This window comes from Pyxicephalus adspersus, chromosome 3, assembly GCF_032062135.1.
Source record: "Pyxicephalus adspersus chromosome 3, UCB_Pads_2.0, whole genome shotgun sequence".
Classification (NCBI taxonomy): domain Eukaryota; kingdom Metazoa; phylum Chordata; class Amphibia; order Anura; family Pyxicephalidae; genus Pyxicephalus; species Pyxicephalus adspersus.
Genome location: NC_092860.1, coordinates 142077335 through 142102543, shown reverse-complemented (window position 1 = coordinate 142102543; position 25209 = coordinate 142077335). Strand labels below are relative to the sequence as shown.

The 25209-nt window shown below is 39.6% G+C and overlaps 1 protein-coding gene across 2 annotated transcripts in view; it reads left to right on the top strand.

Annotated features, from left to right (window-relative positions):
• Window positions 1-18978, top strand: part of MAEA (macrophage erythroblast attacher, E3 ubiquitin ligase) — a 48008-nt gene extending 29030 nt beyond the window's left edge. For both annotated transcript variants that reach the window (XM_072406585.1, XM_072406586.1), the window contains exons 4-9: window positions 7081-7203; window positions 8599-8675; window positions 12634-12742; window positions 14180-14313; window positions 16191-16386; window positions 17289-18978. In XM_072406585.1, coding sequence (XP_072262686.1) covers window positions 7081-7203; window positions 8599-8675; window positions 12634-12742; window positions 14180-14313; window positions 16191-16386; window positions 17289-17384 — 735 coding nt within the window. In that variant the 3' untranslated portion in view covers window positions 17385-18978. The remainder of the gene's footprint in view (window positions 1-7080; window positions 7204-8598; window positions 8676-12633; window positions 12743-14179; window positions 14314-16190; window positions 16387-17288) is intronic.
• Window positions 18979-25209: the final 6231 nt, after the last annotated feature.

Below are 25209 nucleotides of genomic sequence, written 5' to 3'. Positions count from 1 at the left end.
TTAAAGCCTTGCCTGATACACTTTTAGAGGGTTATGAAGTTAAAGCTAATCCACCAGATTCCCCTTATCCCTGTGTGTATAGTGCTTGCTTATTCTACTGTTATATGAATTATATAATTCTTTTTCAATTAACCACTCTACCATAAAGCATAGATAAATGTTGTTTATTGTAGACAAAAATATAGTTGACAAATAAAGGTGGATCTGTAGTGGGGCCTTGTGATCCCATGGGCCCCATAGCAGCTGCAGCCCCTGTAGTTTCGGCATAGCCTTCAGGTGCTCAGCTTCTGCACTGAACGCATTCCCTGTGCAGTTCTTACGAAATGTAATGAAAAGTCTCTTGTTGTTTTTTATTTTATTTTTCTTACTTTTATCTTTGATCATGTCTTAAAATGAAAAACAAATTTTTTTTTTTTAATGGGAATATGAAAAAAGCATATGCAGATGAGATTGTGCCATTATTTCACATTGCTCAACTAAAACGAACAAAGTGCTAACCAGCTAATTGATACTCTTGTCTGTGTGCTTTGTGTCTGTGTGTAAATGGTTTTATCTCTGCAGAAATCTGTCATTTATTCCCTTTCATGCATCCCCTCATTACAGATCCGGGGCTGCGCTGCATAATTCCTCTGTGTGTGTATTATTTAGTCTTGCTGGAAGCATTCTGTTCTGAGAAGTAAAAGAGAACATTTCTCAAAGGCCCCGGAGGGCAGCTCAAACACTGTTAGATAACACTGCAATTAGCAGAAATCAAAGTAAATATTGCCTGTAAAATCAAATGCTATTAAATAACAGCTAATTCTTTCCCCCATGTTGCTCTTTTACCCTCTGCACTATGTATTTAAAGGTGTACTCCAATCACAAATACAAATGCCGTGTTTGATATTTGCCCTGGTGCAGTTGGCAGCCATGAGTTGCTGGAGTTTCCAACTTTTGAATGGCACTGAAGCGGAGTCTGTGGGAAGGGGCAGTGGGTTCCCTAAACCTGACCTTCATGCCATGTGTGATTCAGTGATTCTCAAACCGGGTTCCTAATAGGGGTTTCTTGAGTCTCTCAGGACTATCGTTTTGGCTATCTGTAAAGGTGACATCCTTCTCACTGGCCGGCAGTGTAAGAGGCATTCTGACCACCCCTACTAATTATAGTACAGGTTCTCTGAAGACCTCAAAGTTTTCTTTCAAGGGTCCCCCCACGTTCCAAAGTTTGAGACTGCACTGGACCATTAGGTTGTACATTGATACCAAAGACACATGACAATAAGAATCCAGATAGTGGGAGGTCCACTAAAGTTGACTTTAGGAGTCTATTCATACAGTTTGCAGTGCTTAAAGACTGTGTCAAGTTTCTGTTGCTGTCTAGGTTGTTTTTTTGTTTTTAAAAAGAGGAAAGGGAGCAGTCTATAGTACTAGTTAGAGTTGGGGTTACTGGAACTTTTTTTTCAGGTTGCATGGGGGGGAAGGGGTATTAGTGTTTGGGTTTTTGGGTCATGGTTGGGGTTACAGGGAAGGGCTATTTTGACAAGTGCAATAATAAAATGTATTGGAAGAGTGGTAGTAGGACTAAAAAGTGTTCTAGTGCAGTGGTCCCAAACCCCCAGGCCACAGACCAGTGCCAGTCAGTGGACGGTGAGTTGGGGGGCACAAATGACAGAGCGTAGAAGATTTGGCAGCTGTAGTGCCAGCGGCCCTCCTTATACAGCTCTGAAGCAGACAGTGTTGACAGCAGGAGCGCAAACAGCGGGAGCTACATAGTTAAACCTAGGCTGTCAATCACTACTCTCCCATCCTAAAGACAGCACCCAATAGGGGCAGTTTGAGTTCACATAAAACATCTAGTCTTGAAAATAATATATCTACCACATGCTTGTAGAATGGAGAAGTTCCCCTTAACTATATTATAAGTAAAATAAGCTTAAATGTAGCTTTGTGACATTTGAATGCACAAATCTGGTGGTCGGTGATGAGAACTACTCATAGCTATTACTTGTCTAGGCTGAACAGGCTGAACAGGCCGAACTTACTGAACTGCAGTGAACAAAAGAAAAAAATAGTCATTATGACAGCTATCATCAAAGAGCCACACAAATAATGCTTTCCATTAATTTTCTTCCTGAAATGGAAAATCACTGAAGGATTTCAAAATAACATACGTGATGTGGATGATAAGCTGAGGGAAGAGTCACTGAAATTAAGGACTGCGGGTGTATATGGAAATGTCTCCTGTTCTCTCTTGATGTCTCTGAAATGCTCACTGGAAATACAGAAAATGACTCGTCATAGGAAAGCTCAGATCTAAACAAAAAAACATTTTGAAGGAGTGGTAACCTATTATCGTCCTTAACGTTGGGCTTAATCCCCACTAACTGATCACCCTGCTCCCTACATGGAGAACCCCCTCCCCTTTCCCCATCCCAGGGTATGTTTTGCTGCTTTGTTAAATATAATAACCTTTTTCTAAAGTCCTTAGGCCAGTAATGTGATATTCCCTTTAGGTGGGGTACCCGGTGGATTTTTTATTTGAAGATTATATACTGTCAATGCAAGGGGGAATTAAATGCAGATATTTAAAAAAAAAAAAAAAACTTTAAGCTGAGATTGCTTTGACCTAATAATGCCATTAGAAAAAAAATATGACTTATACTCAGGTCAGACCACTAGATGATGCTGTGTCCTTGTCTAAGTGTATAAGAAACCTGCTATCAGAGACATTGGGCCTGATTTATTACATTTCTTCAAGACTCCCTTATCATGAGAGAACCTGTGTTCTAGCAAATGTGGAACAAATCGTTTGCTAATAAGTTGGCAAATCCTTTTAATCCTGGACCATATCAATTTCATGTTTGCTGGATCACCCAGGTTCTTCTATGATAGTCTATCTTCTCCAGTCTTGAAAAGCTTTAAGAAATCAGGGTCATTATCAGTGTTTGTTACACATTTTATATGAGGAAACTGCAGCATCTACTGATGGCCAAAATAATGCACAAAAGAACCCAACTCAACGTACTAAATACTTCAACTTGTAAAAGAGAGGGGAAAGTAAAGGCTTAGCCCATTTTTTCCCCTTTTAAATACGTTTGGGTGCATTTCTTCACATTTTATTGGCTTTTCTATTGATTTACTGTTTTGGGTGTTAACAGTGATGGGCACATTTCATGCCCTAGGTTTTTACTTGAGTCAGTGTAGATTTTCTTTGCAGAATTTGTTGAGTTTGATGTGTTATCAGTGTGCTGCTGTTCCTTTAAATATCCGGTTAGCCAACTGCTAACAGTCAGGTGACTCTTCTCAGGCTTCTCCAGAATATTTTTTTTAGGTTGGGTAGGACGAACCTGTAAGCGGGTAGCGGCCTCTGTATTGTAACTAAACATTTCCTTAACTACCCAAATACAGCAGGGTGGTGCACCCAGCTAAAAGGGTCTAGGGAGAACACTGCCTCTGCACGACATAGGTGTTTGAAACAGATTTACAAAACCTTTGCCAGATCAGACTGTTCACATTTGTGTATTTCCACTTTGGATTTTGCTTTGAGTTTCGGATTATCCTATTTTGCCACGAATGATTTCATAAAACATTCACGTTGTCCTTTATTCATTATAAAGTGTTATTGATTGATGTTTTTTTTTCTTCATTTTGCTTGCTCTAATCACCCCTCTGTAATTAAATGACAACCATTTACCAGTGCAGCGTACAACAGGATATACTACATAGCATTTCAAGCCATCTCCTCCGACTGAGGGCATTTCCACAGAGATGACAGTTCCAACTTTTGTTACGTATTAATTTTTTTTTTATTTCATTAAATGCCGACAATGGTGCTTTATGCTCTGTGTCTTTATTCACCCCCAGAGCTGTTTCAGATAACTGTCATATTCAAAATATTTCAATTGTGGCATTTTACTAGTCCTGGGCCTTCGGAAATGCATCCACTTTAAATGTGCTGGAACAAGTTCATTTTTATGTTAATACAAACATTCTCGGAACTGGATTATTGTGTTTGCAGTACACTGAATTGTATGGCTCCCCACAGAGGTTTTTTTCTCCTCCTTCCCTCGAAGAATGAACTGTCACAGCATGACATATTTATGCAGCTCCAAATAAGCTCTGTGGATGCCAATTCAAAAAAAATCAGGTTCATCGCTTGCTTGAAGACACCCCGCATCCTTCCCCTCACTGGAGTTTTAAGAATTGCAGTGTGCCGGTTAGCTGCCAACATTTTGCTGCCCTGGACACAATGGTACTGTCTAAAAAAGGTCCGCTAAGCAGGGAGACGGACATTTTGTTGGGGAAGGCAGTGCAGGCTAGCCATGTGTTGCTCGATAGGGACATCACTACAACGGAGGTGTCCAATTTGTGGACTGCCCCATGGGTACTGAGAAATCCCCCAATTTACTATTTTAACTAGTTGACAGCAATGTGGTATTGTGGTGGCAGCCATGTTTTTCCATAATGGTCATGCCTGGTATTTTATTAGACTCTAAAGACACTATAAAGGTGAATCAGTGGAAGCTGTGAACATGCAGGAAGTGGAATTTGTTGGTTAATGCAAAATTTTAAACATTTTGCAGGCAGCTAAAGTCATAGGGATATAGAGGTTAAAATGGAATCTGGAACAAAGGGATTGATTTATTAAAGCTCTTAAAAGCTGGGGAGGATACACGTTCATCAGTGAAGCTGGGTGATCCAGCAAACCATTTAGATGTAGGCCTGACAGTACACAATAGTTTTGCAGTACAGGTAGTCCCCGGGTTACAAATGAGATGGGGACTGTAGGTTTGTTCTTAAGTTAAATTTGTATGTAAGTCAGAACAGGTACATTATTTTAATAAATGCAGTTAGGACAGATGTTACAATTACCTTATAAAATCCTCACTGTGATTTAATCACAACAAAAGCAAAAAAAAAAAAAAAAAAGTTTTATGGAGCCTAGACATTCATTAACTTCTGGAGCAAGCTGTGCTTTGATATGCAAAGAAACAACTGCAGGGTTTGTCTTGGTCATTAAAGAGTTACAAGAAGTCGCAGAAGAGCTCAGTCCTAAAGATCACCCACAACCTCAGCTGTGTTTAGCAAAAGATATCTTCTGCAAGTCATGCAAACCACCCTCCTCCGCCCCATCAAGCCCCCGTCCTGCACACGAGCAAGCGGGGGAAGCCCCGTTCATATCTCGGAGTTGTCTATGTCGGATGTGCTCAATCTAGGAACTACCTGAATGTTCCCCAGAATTTTTTTAAGCTGGGTGGGAAGAAGCTATAGGAAGCTGGTGGCTCCTCTTGTGACCTTAATATTCAGTAACCACCCAAAAGTGCTGGGTGGTGCACCCAGCTAAAAGAGGCTGGGGAGAACACTGGTTTTGGGTATGTTTGCATTCCTAACGTTTTTGTTTTTAGAATAGGGAGGCCGAAGCTTATTCTTTGTGTCCTTTATTGTGTGTCGTCATTCTGTAGCTTAGGGCCCAGCAAACCATCTGCAATCCATTTCCTCCATCCATCCATCCATCTTTTAGCATTTTTGGAATTCAACTTTCTTGCCAAGCCAGGGGGTGAGCGTTGATACTTCCTGCATGCAGTTACCCTGACTTCTTCAGCTCATCCGCTTGAACAGCTGCTTTTTATTAATTTACTGGATTTCATTCACTGTGTAATAATAAATGCCGTGAAGAACAGAAAACCACACATTTTGATGTTAGCATACCACCCCCGGGGTCAATGACTCATGGTCACAGTGATACTCGAAATGTTATGTGAAGATGTAAGAAATTCTGCTAAGTGATATTTATGTTTGAAATGACCACATCAAATAACTACAAAGCAATTACCAACAACCCCTTGTGCGAAAACAGCTTTGTTTCATCTTCACACATGTAGAAGTCCGTAGAAGAACTAAAGAACACTCCTTATCATTCTCGGCATATCAAAGCCATCGATTAGGCACTACACCTGTTAGTGTTATTCATAAGATGTTAAATTAGGAAATAGAATGGACTTTTATATATATTTTACAACACTACCACTGACTATGCTTTCAACTGCTATTATGTTCAGAAGAACTGATATCATTCAGGGTCACCATCTACTTCCTGGACTGAGGACGCTCCCGCAGAAATGACATAGTTATGTACTTGCTGGTTCCTTTCCACTTATAGCAGAGATCACCTCCCTGCAGCATTCTTTAAGCTTGTGACTTGCATGTACTTAATAGGTATGCCTAGGGTAAGGGTGACAACTACCTTTATAGGTGGAAAGCTGTTGGTCCCTCTGCAATCCTAGTCCAATTAGTCCCATGCCAGCTGGACACCAGGCGCCTCCATCTTCACCCAGGTTCTTTTTCTTACGTCACCTGATCTTGCACTGCACAGGCTCGAGAATGGGTGATGTGCCTTCCGGATTAAAGGAAAGCCCCTTCTGGGCATGTGCAGAAGGAACAGCCCTTGCCTCCTGGGATGTGTGACGTATGTATCCCAGGAGGCTCTAGGCTTCCATTTTAAATTCTAGTTTAAAGAAAATCTTGCATGAAATAGCAAGGCTGCTTAATAGCTAGCCAAAGTGCATCTAGGTCTAGAAGGGTTACGTTTATTTATTTTCTTAATATATAAAATGCCAATTTGAGAGACATTACTGATTTTGATTAATCACTAAAACTTCACTAAAAGAACATATTTTCATTGATGGAATTACAGCCTAAAAGCATGGCATTCAGATATTTTTATAGACCTTTTACACTGTTCTCCCCAGCCCCTTTTAGCTGGGCGCATCACCCAGCACTTTTCAGTAACCACCCGTCTGTTTTTGTGTAGTTACTGATGAACTGGGTAACAAAACGGGGGCTGCCATCCACCTACAATTTCTTCTCATCCTGCTTAAAATAATTTCTGGGTTGAGCACTGGTTTTACTTTGAACCCAAGGATCCCTCAGGGGTATCAACGAGGCCTGTACTGCCACCTCGCTTTCGTAGTACAGTCTAATACATACACTAAGGCAGAGCCCTAAGGTAAAAAGAAAAATAAACAGATGAGTTGATGCAGCTTGATACATTTTTAACAAACACAATTAAATTGTTTAATTATGTATTTCTTTGTTTTGCAGGATTTAGTGAATATAGAAATGTTCCTGACTGCAAAGGAAGTGGAGGAATCCCTGGAAAGACAGGAAACCATGACATGCCTGGCCTGGTGCCATGATAACAAATCCAGACTTAGGAAAATGAAGGTAAGGCTTATTGATTGACTTGACTGCCACCAAAACCTGGTAATATACAGTATAGATGTACAGTCACTGGAAACATGGGCTGCACTTTGTGTTAAATTATAACATTAAATTCAAAAATTATAACATGGTGTTTTTCAAATGTTGTTCACAAACCAAATTCTAATTGTGTAATGGTTTGTATACTTGCAAAAAATTCCCATCCCGTGAACAGTGACAACTCTTCTGTGATATAAGAAGCAATGAAGTATTGTTGCCATCCCATCACAGAAAGCTGTATTTTTTAGACATATTTAAAATAAAAGCCCAGTTTATATTGTAAATGTGTTAAATAAAAATGGTAAGTGTGTAAAAGTGTGGATGCCTGGTACAGGCAGTGCAAGGAGTTAAGAGATCAATTTTATTAACCTGATAGGAGCCTGTAACCAATCTAAATAATAATGCTAAAGTATAGCATTTGAAATGCATACATTTAGTGTTTTTTTTTCCATAAACTATTTTTTATTGCTAGCTAATTGACATGGCAAAAAAGCTTCAAATCCCTTAACACTTACATTTTCAGTTTTGCATGCCATATCTCTCTCGTTTTCAAGGAGTGCCTAATAGGTCTTAGCTGACCCAGCTTTTCCGCCTCTCTGTTAACCTCCCTACATAAAGTTTTATGTAGCAGCAAGGTGAAGGTATAAGGTAATACTATATATTGTCACTTGAGTGATGGCTCAGAGTCTGCTGGGGCTGCTGACATCACATACAACTTGGTGGTGCCCACAACAGTCTCATGGCTTTTGAATATCTAAACAAGGCTGGATTTTGCAGGTAAATTACATATGTAGAGCACATAAAATGCTCATATAACGGGAAGATTTATATTAAAGTAATAGTCTAGTGACAGGTTCTGTTTAGGTAATTTAAAGCAAGCCCATCAAGGTGCTTTGGAAATGACTGCCATTCTCATCAGAATGGCTCTTCTCCCCATACAAGTTTATGCAGAAACAGCTTGAACTACATCGATCTGTCAATAAAATCTGAATGATGTCAAACATAGGCTGCATCTAACCACCATCACATTCCCTTAGTACAACGTATCATCTTCTATATTTCTCGGCTCAGCTCCTGTATCTGTGACTGATGGTCTTGATTTCTGTTATTTTGTGCCGGAGAAATCCGAGCCCATAATGAATGTTGATAGTTCTTATTTCTGGTAATCCCTTCCTACAGCTGTGCTATTTTGTTTTATTGCTTTCTAAAATATTTTCATCTCTTTCTTGGTGTATTGTTGGAAATTGAAGCACCAGCCATAAGTAAAAGTGTCTGGAGATTACACCGAGCCTGGAAGGAAGGTTTTCTTACACCGTTTTATCTCTATAAGTCGTTTCTCACTTTGTCTTCTTCCATCAGAGCTGCCTGGAATTCAGCCTTAGGATCCAGGAATTCATAGAATTGATCCGACAGAACAAAAGGCTGGACGCAGTCAGGTAAGATGCACAAAGCTTGTGATGACCGCTATATATAAATTGAACTCCAAACGGCTAAATACACAGTAAAGTACAAAATAATTATTTTACTTTATCCATACTGGGCAACCCCACGAAAACCATAACCGAGTATGTGACTGTCTTATTTTCCTGGTTCAGCTTTGTAGTTTCCTCTGTCACCTGCCTGGTTATTAGACAGTCATCATCAAGCAATAAGGTAACCCAAATGCTTTGGAACAGCCTTTGTCAACCTTTTTAACAGACATTTCAGGTCCTCTATATTTACTGTATCCACAGCAGATTAGCCTGGTGTTCAGTGAGAAGAATGTCACCCTTGGTTTCAGGTAAACTGACCTGGGAGTCACAAATCGCTCAAGGAACCCCTAGCAACTTCACAAGGGACTATAGGAAATCAAGGATCCCTGGTTAGGAAACACTATAAGTGTGATCCCCAGAAGATGACATTGACTTGACTGTGCTAAACCATAAATAAAATGGAGTGATACCTAAATATTAAACAAATCCAAAGAAGCAGAATTATGGGCACCAGAAGTTCTATGCAGATGTAAAAACAGGAGCATGACCTCAACGGCTTGTAGAGTCTACTCAAAAATACATTCTTTCCACTGGTCATTACACTAATGTACTGTGAGCTGTATGGTAATTATAGCAGGGGCTCCCTGAAGACCTAAAGGTTATTCCAAAGGTTCCCTCATGTTAAAAGGTTTGAGAAAGGCTGCTGTAAAACAATTTCTGTTCTATTTTGTCTTTTGTATTTTCACTTGCCTTGCCTTCTACTTTCTGTGACTGTACCCAGCCATCTTGCTGCTCGGTCATCCTCTTCTTCGGTTCCCATCAACATTTCCAGACACAATTGTCTTTTCTGGTAATTCTTTTCATAATATGTCCAAAATAAGACAGCTGTAGTCTAGAAATCTGGGCTTCATTTGTTGAACAAGCTATTTGTTTGTTGTCCTTGATATCCTTAGAATTCCATACCAAAGACATCAGAGCATATCCTAATTTGTTTCTTCATTGTCCAACATTCACATCCATAGAAGTCCCATAGCCTGGACTATTCTGATCATTGTTCTTCTAAACATTATTATAGTTAAAGATCTTCTTTTCTAGGTTACATCTTCTTATGTATTATTTTATTATATGCTTCCTTCAAATATGCCAGGTTTCTGATGGCTTTACTTTAAATATATATGAGCGCTTCAGTTATTATCTGCTTGCATATCTCATAAGCAATATCTGGGCTTTTAGCACTAAACTGATATGCACTTAAAAATTGAAATGAGGTCTATTTATAACGTACACCAGTTTAAAACATTCTTACATGCAATGCTTGTCTACTAAGTGGCACTTGGAGTGACGAATGTACGTAAAACAGCAATTTCTGCAAAAGGCGCTTTAACCTGACAGCAGCAGTCAGCTGTTTCTTGCTCTGTTCACAAACTAGGCTACATCGAAACCCCAGGCTAAGCTTAAAATGATTTATAATAAAACAAAAAAGGGCTCCATCAGCCACTAAGATAATGCCATGTTGTGTTCAGCTAATGTGCTGGAAAACAACCAGGAAACCTGAAACAAAAAATTAATGAAGGTACGTAAAGACACCACAAGGTGCCTGCAAGACATCGATGAACCCCCTTAAGTTTAAATAACCATAAGTATATAATTCACATGGTTAGCAGTCGCTTTGTCTAGTCGTTCCCACAGGAACTAAAATTGTCTGGGATTACTTATTACACCTGGGTTTGATGTCAACGTGGAGTGTCCAGTCACTCCTCCCAAGCAATGTCCATTTTAATGAAGGAATGGTGCTTGAAGTTACATCCATAGATGGCACCATGTAGGTTTCATTAAAACACAAGTGTCACCAGAACTCCAAAGCACATTGATTTTGCAAGGTCATAGTGGACTATGCTGCCTTTGTTGCCTTGAGGAAGCACTGCACTGACCCAAAACGTTGTCTTTTCAACATACAGTCAAATTAGTCCCTTTGGAGTGCTGATGACTTCTGTTTTCATATTCACTCTTCCCAGGCAATGTAAGGGGCATTCTTCCTTTTGACCATCACACTAATATACTGTGAGCTGTGGATCTAGTAATTATCATGGGGGTTCCTTAAACGTTATTTCAAGGATTGCCCCATGTTAAAAAGTCAATAAAGGCTGATCTATAGTAATGAAAAAGTTTTTGCCAAAGAAACAAGTCAATAGTGGAAACATAAAATCTGCTTTTTCTATAAGGGATACGCAGGTACGAGAGATTAAATAGGTAATATACTGTTGTTGTTCTCGTGTTTTTGACTCATTACTAAAAGCCATTCAGTGTATCAAGGCAATAAGCCAAAAGAAGTAAATAAAGTACGACAGTGTATAAAATAAATGAAAGTGAAGACTGTAATTTAAATTCACAATTGACTTTTAATCTATCACATACTATGTATATGGTGGTTACGCCTTCTGTATTCCATTAGAATATTAGAGGGGGCTGTTTACCGGTCGCCACTTCATCAGCGCGGGACCCCACGTCTGAAACCTCTAGCTGTGCCAAATTACACTCAGTGTGTTTCCGTTATTTCCATTCTTCTCCTCCCAGTCTGCCGCAAATAAAGATGCCATTACCGACTTGTTTGCTATAATTAATAAACAGTATGATTGCTGCTCTGCACAGGATTTTTGTTTCTTAAGTCTCAACACAAATTATTAGGAGTGGTAATATGAAAATCTGCTTTGATGGACAAGCAAAGCAAAAGCCTGATCCCTTGTTCCTGGTGTGAGCGTCTTTTATATTGTGCAGTGTACATTAAAGGTCAAACAAAAAAACTTTTTTCCCTACTGCTGGTGGTGGGGATTGTAGTTTGAGTAACGAGCAAGCAGATTAAACGATCACCACATCCTCACTGCTTTTTCAGTTTTCGATAGAAAATAGCAGAATTGGTGTCCAGCTTTTTTTCTTTCTCGTTCATATATGCCGGACGAGAATCTGGCACTTGTACAGCGTTCTTCCGACGTTCATGGATTTGAACCCAGAATTTTTTTTTTAAGCCATGTGGGATCAAATTATAGGTGGGTGGCAGCCCCTGTATTGTGACCCAACTCATCAGTAACCACCCTAAAACAGCCAAGGGGTTACTTAAAAGTGCCGGATGGTGCACCCAGTTAAAAGTGGCTGGGGAGAACACTCGATCTGTCCTGGCAGATCCACAAACAAAGAACGATTGTAATGCAAGTGAATAGGGGGAGAGCGCAGCAGGGTGCTGCTCTATTGTTCTCCCCCCTCCCTTCTCCATAGAACAGAACGGTACTGTATGTACAGCGCTCGTTCAGTTTTTTGTCTTGGAAAGGATTGTGAAAGATCCTTTTTTTGTGTGTGTGCATAGCCTTAATCATATACTATGTTAGCTAGTGCATACAAAGTATAGTGACATGGATAATAGCGTTTGCCATAAGGTGAAAGTAGGCATTACTTTGGTTTTGCTTCAATGTGGCAGCAAGATTTAAAAGTGACCTGCATGGGCACAGCAGCAGATTCTTTTTACTCACCACTCCTAACTCAAACATTCTAATCCTCCCCTTGCTCCACCACCCCTCTATTCAGCATTTGGGAACAGGAAAAACCACCCTGCAAAAGCTAGCTATCATGGAAGTTGTAACTTAAATAGAGCTATGAGCTCCGTCTATGTGATGATGAGGGTGCTTGGCCGAATTTGTTTTTATGAAACCGGATGCAATAGAGGCAACTAAGTGGTGTTGGCCAGAGCCATTTTGGGTGGGAAAAAGTTGCAGGTGGGTTTGATTTGAAAAAATAAAAACTATATATTAACCCGGAAAAGAAGTCCTTGCTAAAACTTCAGGCTTCAGTTGTAGTGGTTCACAATGTCTCTATAGATTATTTCCCATTTACAGCTAAAAATGAATTGTAACTGACTTTTCCTCTTTCACAGACATGCAAGAAAACATTTTAGTCAGGCAGAAGGAAGCCAGTTGGATGAAGTTCGACAAGTGATGGGGATGTTGGCCTTTCCTTCAGACACTCACATTTCACCTTATAAGGTAAGTATGGTCAAACTAGAGACCTGCAAATGTTTATACGTTTCACTAGACTTTCATGTCAAGAATATTAGGTGACTAGTCTGCTCTTTCTTCTTCTTGTCTGTGGTTGAGATCTCACTGACACAAATAGACCCAATATTCATTAAGGTAAACCACTTTTTGCCACGTGACTTTCTCTATACTAGCTTAGCCGTCCTTCCCAGTGGCTTGGTGTCATTGGTGAATGGTATACAATTCAGATTGTTAACTATTGCGACGATGGGCCTGATTTCTTAAAGTTTTTCAAGACTGGAGAAAGTAGACTATCATGGGGAGAGTCTGGGTGATCCAGCAAACATGGAATGGGTCATGTCCAGGACTGAAAACTTTTTCCAATTAGTAAATGTTTTTTAAGAAATGTATTCCACATTTGTTGGATCACCCAGGTTTACCCATGACAGTCTATCTTCTCCAGTCCTGAAGGGCTTTAATAGACCAGGACCAGTGACTCCTGTTACAATAACAGATCCGATCCACATTTCGGACATCCTGTCAGTCTCATGAGTTTGGTATTCGGTATTGTGTGTTGTCCCTACTGGCTACCCATCTGAAAAACTGATTGCTTCAGACATTGCAACACTTTAGTTTCTTTTGAACTCAAACTGCTGCTATCAATCTAGTGTAATTTGGAGTGTACATTTGTTTTCATATAGGAAATTTTAAATAGGTCAATTATTAGAACGCCTTAGTACACATTACTATAGATTAAAAGCAGCGCTTTACATGAACCTTAATGCATGCATAACTGCAAAGCATGATCCACCCCTCTGTGCACATTACTGTGTTGTGGTGCTATTCGTTTTGAATAGAACGGCACCTGCAATAAAGGTAAACACATCGCACAGCAATGCACTGCCATACGTTGTGGGTACTGCATTGGTTGGGATGGTCAGGGGCAGTTTTCTGGAGCATTGTTTGGTACATTGGTAGCCTGTAAATACACTACAGAGGTCTGAACCTACCCTAACCCAATCACTCGCAGGCAGAATTTAAATACAACATCTAAAATTGATTTTTACATAGATTTAGACCTCTTCTAGAAAACCTCCGCAGTCCCAAAAGCCAGAAAGCTCTGTTATGCTAATGCACATTTATGAAATGCTAGCTGGGCCTCCCTTCCAGTCCCACTAATACTCAGTACGGCTGTTCTCAATAGAATAGTAATAGGCCAATATTTGGACCCTGAAGGATATGTACCAAGCTCAAATTCATGAAAGTCAGTGTTTGCAATATGAATCTTCGTGACTAGTTTTCTATCCAGGATAAAAGTCAAAAGTTGTATTTTGAATATTCTAGAAATAGTTTCTGTTAGACAGAGATTATTCTGCAGAGCATGGGATCACTTGCTCTTCCTTGTCACTCTTTCAAACCCAGCCAATTTTTTTCCTCTCCAAACAGGATCTTTTGGACCCAGCTCGATGGCGCATGCTCATCCAACAGTTTCGATATGACAACTATAGACTACATCAACTGGGAAATAATTCTGTGTTTACTATAACTCTTCAGGCAGGCCTCTCTGCTATTAAAACACCGTATCCTTTTATTACATTGCAGTAATATATCTCATCACCTCAATCTATTACAAGCTGTATATTTTAGAAGGTCATATATAAGGAATGAAAGTTTGACGTTTCATTTTCCATTTCCTCCGGTAGGCTGTAGTAAATACAATGATTGTTTTTCAGACATTGGGGTTTTTGGGGTGTCAGAAACAATGGGCCATTAAAAAAATATTGTAAATAGATCTCCTTATTATAGAGTTAGAGAAAGGTCTTCTGGGAATTGTTCCGGCCCTCTCTCCTTATGACTCAGACCAGTTAGTAGAGCAGTTTGGTCATCTCATATCTTCATGTGAAGTCTTAGTTTCAGTAGGAAAGTAAAGGTGAGCCCTTTTGAGCAGGGTCCGATCCTCCTCCTGTGTCACTGTGTGTGTCTGTCATTTGAAACCTATTTAATGTACGGAGCTGCATAATATGTTGGTGCTATACTGGTAATATTATTAATGTTAAAATCAATGTTGTCTGAAAGGAGTTCATGTCTTTCTGCTGACCTATTACTAAATCTATAACTCTTAGGTTCTCTTGGATGCGCAAGGTTGTCCTTGAATTCTTTAAAACAATTAAACTCCAGACATACATACCCAAAAGCACAGCTATTCATTACTTAAAAAATATACAACTTCCCAAATAGAACTAATATAAGTCTTGTGTCTGTCTTGAAAGTCTCATTTCATCCCCTGTACAGCAGTACTAAAACTATAGCAGTAAGGGGCAGCATTGAGAGCTAGTTTGGTTCTATTGCATGCATGTGCTAGCAGTGAACGGGGAGAGAGCAGAAGAATGATCCCGTGAGTGGGCTTGTCATCCATGACCCTCCATTCAGCATGCTGGGAGTTGGTCCAGGTACTGCAGTAGTGCTGTAGCTGCAGTTCCTAGACCTGGGTGTGCTGTTGAGCAAGGGTGCCTGGATTCTAAAAACCATACGTATATATGTGTATTCAGCTGTGTGTCCTGGATAGCCTAAAAATACCATAGACCTCTGGCTAGGAAAGTGGCATGCCTTAGCTGGCCTTCACATTGTGCCCAAAGCGTTTTTTTTTCTATTTTTTAACAAGACTTCACATACTTGTTACAAATCTCACCTGGCTCTGACCTACTTTATATACCATGGCTAAAAAAACATAATTGTTTGAGAGACCGCATACATTTATAATATCCGTACACATTTTCTCTGCATTTCCGCTGAAATATGTCGCAGAGCGGCTTAAAATAATTGCTGACCTGAAAATCCCCTCATATTTCACTGGATTGGTAAAGAGCCTCAAACTGAGAAGCATTCTGAATTAAGCAGTTTGGAGGTTGGGACTCAAAATGATGATATCAAACGCTGTTATAAAATGTAACACATGATGTGCCTACAATTTTTGTGATGGAAATGGAATATAAAACTTTCTGTTCTAAGATGCCTCTGCTGTATTTTGCAGTGTTGTAGCGCAGACATTCTGGATCCTTCACCATAATCTGCGCAGTGCGCAGTTTAGCAGTGCTGGCATTATACCAGCTTATACCTGCAGCTAAACCTGAAAACATTTCCTGACCTATTAAAGTGGAACCAAACTCTGCTATACTCCCCTGTCCTTGTTCCATTGCAGAGCTTCACAATCTTGATCATTGATCACTCATCTTGATCAGCTGGGCCAGGATGACTTAACTCTTTCAGTTCATGAGAGGTCCAATCCTTCCTCAAGCTTTCTAAAATGTAAAAAATCGTTGCGACTTTATAGATACTATGGGTTGATTAGTTATATCAGTGTGGTGCCAGAATTAACATTAAAGTTGCACTTTAACGCATCCTGCATTTTAGGTTTGATTTTGCGATTGGCATTCATCCTTGACCACATTCCAAACAGTCAGTGCTACAAAGAAGATGGGACTTCTAAGAACCCAGACTGTCCAGTGTGCAGCAAGTCCCTGAACAAGCTAGCCCAGCCTCTTCCAATGGCACACTGTGCCAACTCCAGACTGGTCTGCAAGATTTCAGGAGATGTCATGAATGAAAACAACCCTCCTATGATGCTACCTAATGGTTATGTGTATGGATACAATGTGAGTACTTGTATGGTTTTTTTTATATTAATGTATGATAATAGTTCTATTCCCAACTTCACTACAGCCAGGCAAAGCAAGCAAGTTTCCAAAATAATCTTATAATATTGATTTATTTATATATATATATAAATAAAATATACTTTTCTGAATGTGATTATATCTCACCTTTAAAACTTTCAAACTGATAACTAGCATCTCACGCTGTTTGTTCTTATGCAGCAGTGTTCTCCCCAACCACTTTTAGGTGGGCGGCACTTTTCAGTGACCACCCGGCTGTTATTGGGAGGTCACTGAAAAGTTGGGTCACAGTACAGGGGGGCACCATCTGCCTACAGCTTCTTCCTGCCCAGCTTAAAAAGTTCTAGGGAAAATACTATGCAGTACCTGCCACTGCCTTCTGTTTATGGATCTAATCTCTTTTTGCTTCACATATAGAGCCTGATTTATTAAAGCTCTCCAAGGCTTGAGAAGGATACATTTTCATCAGTGAAGATGGGTAATCCAGCAAACCTGACAAGAATCTGGTCCAGGATTCAAAACATTTGCTAACAAATAGCAAATAACTTTTAGGAAATCCATTGCAGGTTTGCTGGATCATCCAACTTCACTTATGAAAGTGTATCTTTTCCATCCTTGGAGCTCTTTTATATATCAGGCCCATTTGAGAGGACATTGATGTAATTCCCAAGCAAGTGTGCTGGAGTTACACTATCGTAGCACCCAACCCTGGCAAAGACCCTACCCACTGGCAAAGTTAAAGGTTTTATTTAGCTTTAACTGATTGGGTATTGGTCATCTTTCAATTTGAGTACTAGCAGGTTTTTAAAAGGAGTTTACTTCCAAGGTAAAATAATGTAATCAGAATTTCTCATTCATAATTTTTTTTTCCTTCTTTCCAGTCTCTTCTCTCCATTCGCCAAGATGACAAAGTTATTTGTCCTAGAACCAAAGAGGTCTTTAACTTCTCGCAAGCCGAGAAGGTCTACATAATGTAGAGCTGTCCCCTTGTGCCTCCACAGCCTGCTGAAGACGAGACAGCAGCATCACCACACGCACAACTCTCACATTCGCTGGTTGCATTTGTCTTTTGCAGCCAAAAATTCTAAACGAGCAACAATCAAACACTTCAAGTTACATCTTAAAAAACAGAAGTGCAAAAACATAAGGATTTAACAGAAAAAACATTTGTACCTTAGGAAAATAAAACCTTTTTGATTCTGAGCATTTTTTTGTAACGTACAGTCAAGACGGATGCTTCGGAAAAGTTAATTTGTTTCAGTTAGTTATTTTTCAGCCCTACATGGGGTTGCAGTGTTTAGCTGCTCCATCAAGTAGTAAAGCCTTGCATTATTCTTCGTGCAAGTTTCGGGAACTTATCTATATTTGCTGCCTTACTTCTAGTTTTCAGAATGTACACCCATGGACACGCGTACCCTTCTAGACTGTTCTGTGTTGGTTTTCAGTTACCAGGAAAAACCTTAAAGGGGTTTTCCACTTAAAAGGTAGACTTTTGCCTTAAAGGGAATTCTATTTTAAACAGTAGCTCCTTATAGCAACCGCTTCTTGATCTTCCCGCAACCAACCCACTCATCCATGCACTCATACATTCATTGCAACCTTTTCAAATACCAATCGATTTGGACTTCAACCTGCCAAGGTTCTGGAGGGTGAAGACTCGCCATGTTACTAAATGGAAGAAACCAGCTAGAAGGTTTTTAGTATTTATGATTAGCCCTATTTAACTGTGTGACAACCCTCCTTTTCTACACGACGTAGGTAGATTTCTTCTTCATTGTTTGACAAGACCATATTAAGATCTTGCTTCTGGTAAAACCTGGAAGAGCATCTCGTCCATGGCATTTTAAAGGGTCACTAAACCTGAATATATTCCAGTAAGCTGGAAGAATTCTTGTCCTCAATCTTGGAACATTTTTCCTTTTAATAAGGAAAAGGGTATAAGCCCTTTATCAGGAATACAGTGCGTTTTTCAGTGCACAGCAGATGTTCTTGAGGACAAGCCATTGTCTGACTACAGCCGGTCTTATGTTGACTGTAGATAGTTCTGGTCATGATCTACAAAACAATTGTCGCATTCTTGCACAATTGTATTGGACTAGCTTGTAGGCATCGGTACCTTTAACTTTCCTTGCCCGGAGAACGACCAGCCATATATTTCCTAAAGTTGTAAAGTGCCTGATCAGCAGGATTGGACAACAGTCCACAGGTACCAGGTCAATCCATCAAGCGAATATCAACAGCATGTGACAATCCCCTGCCGTTCTTACATGCACTGTGTAGCAAGACTCTCTTGGACTTTACAAAGAGGTATCCTAAGCAGAGGTCCACACATGGTAGGGAAATGGAAATTCCCTTTAATATTTCAGCCATGACACAAGGTAAAAAAAAAAAAGCCACAGTTCTGTTCTACTAATGCAAGATTCTTCTTCATCAACTTTCCGGCTACAACTACAAACATTTTAGTCCTTTACAGTCTTTAAGAGATAGTGCTGTAGAAATTTGTATTTAGTGCTTATTTTTTGCATGTTGATGTTCATTAGCTAATAAAAAGAAAATATTGTAAATTTGAAACTCCGCTTGTAGATTGGTGTTTTTATTTCTTTTTACGCCCGCAAGTAAAATTTAGAAGGAAAATAGAGATTGTGGTTTGGAGCGTCGCCAAGTTTATAATTGCAGCTTGGGTAAAATATTACATTAAATATTACTACTGCATACCATTAGAGCATCATAACGTGTGCAGGGTATAGCTACTGCAAAGTCACATAGATGAGAAGAGGCTACTTACATTCCTTGCAATTTTTATCTATTTTTACATAGCTGCTTTAAATCACTACAAGTGAGATTTTTCTGAATCTGAACAGCTAGGAGTCCTTTAGAAATAAGCAGTTTGTGACACTCGGGTCAGGTTAACTGACACCAATGATCTTTTTGGCTATCTGTAAGGGTGACATTCTTCCCAATTACCAGCAGTATAAGAGGCATTCTTCCTACTGACTACCACACTAATGTACTGTGGGCTGTGGGTATAGTAATTATACCAGGGATTTTCTGAAAACATGAAAGTTATTTTAAGGGTTCCTAAGTGTTAAAAAGGTTGAAAAACACTGCTTAAGTATAAAAGGTCTGTTGAACAGAAGTTTGTGACAAAAAAACACATTGCTGTCCAGAAGCTCTTTGAAAAAACTTTTTAGTACTGAAGCTAAATGTCCCGGAGTGGAGACTTGAACATCACAAAATTATTTGGACAACCCTCCAAAGTATTGAGTTTCAAAGGTGTTTCCATTGAAAATTTTGGTTAATACAAAACCACTTTAGACAAGTATGTGCTTTTGGCAGTAGTGCAGGAAAGGTGCATTTAACATTTAAGATATCTAAGGTCAACATTTATTCTGGTACCTTTTGCTCTGTCCCTGCATTCAGCTTGTTGCGCATTGAAGAAATTCATGGAAATGAGGAGTGTGCTCCATGACCCCCCATACAGAGAAAAAAGATTTGTATGTGCTGCTGGTGGGGACAGCATTAGATAGGACCTGTTGCTTTGCACTACATGGACAATACAGGGTAACATTAACCGGATATTGTGGACTAAAGATTTAGTTTAAGATGTGCAAACAAAAAAGAACAGGTCACCAGCAATATGAAATACTGTCTGGCCTAGGCCACACCTGCTGATAAAATCAAAATTAAGCTTCCAATGTGTGTAATTTTATTTGGAAATGTGAGAATTTTCAAAACGGGGTTATTATAAAACAGTTTTCCTGCTCAGAGCTGGCCTAGTCAACCCCATTCTTTTTTGTACCTTTTTTTTTTTTAGGAACCTCTTTTGCTAACCTATTAGTTGTGCAGAGGAGGAGTTCCCAGACCAACCTACTGCAGGTTTATTAATGACCCTCTGAAAACCCGCTCAGTGGACCTGCGATAATCCCGCTCAGGGGCTCAGTGGACCTGCGATAATCAGATACACGTTTAACTTGGAATGTTACTATACACAACATATTTAGAAAGCATATTCATTAGCATCCTAGTTTTCTGCATTCTGATTTCAGGTTATATAGAACTCCAAATAAAGCTTAAAAAATGAAAGGCACTATATACAATAAAAGAAACATGGATTTATGGATTTGGCAGGTGAAAGTTGGGTGGGAACCATTTTTTTTTTTTTTACTTTAATGATGAGGTGGACTCCATATTCTGATCATCTGGACTGTTGCTCTTTAATATACTGAACATATCCCAGGTGAACTGAAAAAATACAGGAGCAGAGCTGGTGGATAGATAAAATATGGATATATGATGAAGCAGATTGCCTTTGTGGTGCAGAGCAATGCTCTTCCTATGGTAAACATGTCCATGTCTGATCACTTTTTTTTTATTCTTCACATACCACAATAAATAGCTAAACTTCTAGTGCCACCTCTTGGTTCCTGGGATAACTGACCAAAAGTCTTTTAGGAAATGGTACAAGTAATAAAGCATATTTTTCTAGTGCTAATGATACAAAGGCACAACTCATTTTAAAAGAAATTCCAAGTGAAAGCAATTGGTAGACCAGAAATATCAAACAGTAAACACTGTAGTTGTGCTGAAGTCATAAAGCTTGATCAGTTTAATGTATTTTGAGTTATCTGAAATCTTTCAGCCTTTTTTCAGGGTCTTACACCTTTAGTGGTTTAAATTCTTTGTTAACTTTTTTGTTTCGTGTGTCATCACATATAATTTCTTGGGAGGTTTGAATTAGAATGGTGGCTGTGAGATGCTTCTTTATGATGGTAGATAATGATCTTTAAAACATCAAAACCACTGAATGGTTAGAAGAAGAAACATTAAATATCTCTCCTTACAATGGCACCTGTCAAAGCCTGAGATATAATAGGCAGCAAGTGAGCAATCAGTCCTTGACAGTGATGTATTTGAAGTAGAAAAAAAAATTGTAAGTGCAAGGATGTGATTGTGACAGGAGGCAAATTGTAATGGCTGGACGGATGGATCAGAACATCCCCAAACAGCAGGTCTTGTGGGTTCTTCCAGCATGTTCTGGATTTTATTTACCAGAAGTGGTCCAAGGAAATACAGCCAATATACCTGCAATAAAGACATGGCTGTCTAAGGCTCATGCATGCGTGTGGGCGTGGGGATGAGATTTTGCAATACTTCCTGTCCTAAATGTACCGAGATCCGGAGACTTGGGAAGATTAGGAACTGACAAGAAATTGTTTCCAAAGGCTCCATTTATTAAACAGGGAATCAATTACTGCCATTGAAACACAGGAACCTGAAAGACTACACGGAGAGAATGTTTGGGCCCTATTTATAAAACAGAATTATACATTCCCTCAAAGTGTAGGAAATATCCTTGTTAGTTGTCCCCATAAGATGATTTTTGGTTCTATTTCCGATATGGTGACATCTAATGATTTTGGAATTGGCCCGTAACTGTGCCCCCTCCCCCCATCAAGCCTCTGTCTTGCACAGGAACCAGCAGGAAATCCTTGTTTGTATCTAGAAGTTGTCCGTATGTCGGATGTCCTTAACTCGGGGAATACCTGTACTGTTTATTATTAATAATAATATTAATATTATTTGTAATATTAATATTAATAATTAATATTATGTGTATGCAGCCTTGCACATATGTTGGATCATTTCCAGCAACACTGGAATGAAGTGCGTACAGCAGTGTTCTGTTCTATAAATTGGGGGGGGGGGGGTGTAAGAGGACAAGCAAATGGCACCCCGCTGCGTACTTCTCCATAAGAAAATACAGCGGTCTTTCCTGCTCAATCATTCATTAATCTGCCAGGGCGAATTAATAAACAACACAGAGTGGGACTGCTGTACACACACTATATTTTCCCCTGGGATAGACACAATTGGGCATCAATGATTTAGTGTGCCTTAGGCTGTGTACACACGTTCAATATTTGTCATTAAAAACGATCTTTCACAATCCTTTTCAACGACAAAAGACTGAATGAGCACTATACATACAGCACCATTCTGCTCTATGGAGAGAGGAATACGACAGAGCAGCACCCCAATGCACTCTCTCCCCTTCACTTGTATTATGGTCGTTTGTTGATCCGCCAGAACGAATTCATGAATGGAGTAAGAGCACTGTACACACGTCAGATTCTCGTCCAATATCAGCCCTGAGGTAATCATCGGACGAGAATCATCGGTGTACGTAGCCTAAGTGTGAGGTTGGGGTTGTAAGTGGATGGGTCCTATTTCCGGCTGAAAACTACTATTTTCATTCTCCTGGCACTAAAAACTAATGTTATCAATCTGCAATGACAACCTCCATATTTATGACGGGCCTGATGCTCCAATTTGACATTAGCCATAGTCCTGATCTGCTGTTCATGTTCTTCATTTCTATGTTTCCTTGAACAGTTCAAGCATCTGAAGATCATCTATAAAAAAAAGAACTGGAAAGAGCAGCTTTTCACACATTACCAGTAGTAATCACAGAAGGAACATGAGCGTTCCCCAAGTGGTAATTCAAACAATCTTTCCTTCTTATGAGTTCACTTTAATACAGAATGTATTCAGCTTCCTCCAGCCAAGAGATAGCATCAGCTATTCAGCTTTAACTTAGCGCTCCAGCAGCAGTTACATAAAAAAAAGTGCTCCGTTATTCACAAACGACTTCTGTCCAAGTAAAATAATCAATAGATCTCCTTGCTGTGCAGACTGTTCATTTAATGTTGCCGAGCATTTCCCCTTTATTTACCTCTTCCTCCGCTGCAATCCCTGCTGAATATTGACATTCTCGCATTGACCATATGTCTCCGCTTTCCACACTTCACTTTCTATCTTGCTGCACTAAACATTCTCTGGAGGAGAATAGCCTCTTATATTTCTAGATCATAATCAATCTAAATCACTGTATGCGGTGCAGAGGAGGTTGGAGGGCCCGTGTTAGCGGAACTGCCAGAGTTTGACGATTCTGTGACAGTGATTTCTGGGCATACGTCCAACTGGCTCTATTATAGGGAGGACAGGTCCTCTTCTGCACCCAAATCTTATTTTTTCTTCTTTCCAATACAACTGTTCACTTTTTTAGATGTGATTTGTGGATTTGTATGAACATAGAATGTCATCAATGAGAGTATTTTGGGCTCTGCCAATGCTGACCGTTTTCTAGGAAATCCAGGTAGAAATAAGATTGTGGTGGCCTTAAATTTGAAAAAACACAGCGGAGTTCTGTACTTGTTACTTTTCTATTAGTATTAGGAGCTAATTTTTCAGCACATGAACTCCTTCTCTTAGGTGCAAGCACTACTGATATCCAGACGTTTATTAGTTTAGGGTGAAATGCATTGAGGTCAATGAGGAGGGCACAAGTAAAGTGGGACTAAAGCCTGGTATGCCCACCTGCCCCCGTTACGTCCCAGGTATGGTCATCTTCCTTCTTTTCTTCCTTTTTGCAATCTTTGGCCATCTTGATTGGCCGGGGTGAGATGATGTAACTTATTCCAAGGCGGTCATTTATTTTCTGGAGAAGCCGAGATGTGCCGGATATCCCAGCAACCAACCAACAATTTTGATGAGTGATTGTGACCAGGCAGGTAAGAATGCTTACTGCAAAAGCGACCCTTCTGTCCCTTTCTGCAATAATGACCTGCCTAATCGCAGATTTTTTGAAAGTGAAACTTTAGTTCCTCTTAAGGGTGTCTCTGGTGGTTTTTAAAAGTGTAACATACTTTAAATAATTCTGAGGTTTAAAGCTGAAGGGTAATTTGCTTAAAGTTTGTCTTCACTTGTTCCCTTTTATCAACACGCAAATAAAATTAAAATTCTCCTGTTTACAATGTGTACCTTTAGACCCAGTGACAACATCAGAGGGCCTGACCTGGTGCTGTTCATAGCTTCTTAAAAACTTGAAGCTGTGATGAAGACCATATGTGATGCTAAGTCTCCAATAGAAAGGCTAGATCAAGGACAACCAGGCTGTGGAGGAAAGTCCTAGAAGATCCTGACTTGCAAGTCCTTTCTTGACTTTTACATAGGGGATACCTTTAAATAATTTTTAGTATTTAGGGAACCCCTTTTATAATTTCTATATCCAGAGCTCACAGAATAATAACCATAGTGGTCATTGAGAAAAATGTCTCTTACACTGCTGACTGGTGGGAAGAATGCCACCCTTACATTTAGGCAAAAAGATAATTGGTGTCAATGATAACTGACCTGAGAGGTCCAAATTGCTCATTGCTCCAAGAACCCCTAGCAACCTCTGGAGGAACCGTAGTCGAGAAACACTGGCCTAGAAGATGGAGACTGAAAAGTGTCCCCCTTCCCTATCTCCAGAAGATAGAAGGTATGGCAGTTGTAAGTGCTGAGCTTACAACTGCCCACTCTTAAATAACTATATAATTGTAGGTATACAGAATGTAAACCTAATATAATTTATATGTAATTTGATTATGTTCTAACAAAATTCATTTTTTTTTGGTGCTGGATACAGGCTACTCTAAGTATTGCAAAGATCAACAAGTAAACACTACTAATAGAAGGGGAACCTAAAAAAAATACTGCAAACTTATATTTAAGAATTTGAGGATGTAATTATGCAGTAGTGAGTTTATTGTATTAGAAAACAGAGTGCTTTTTTTCTAGCCCATGGTACATTGACATCCTATTCATTTTAATGGGCTGACTTAAAGCAACACATGTTAAACAAACATGTGACACAGACAGGTGTTAAGACGCAGTAATGCATGTGTATCATACACTGCAAAGATCTACGAGGGGATGCTGAGAAGTTCCTGGCTTTGCCCAGAAAGAAGAGAGCCAGAG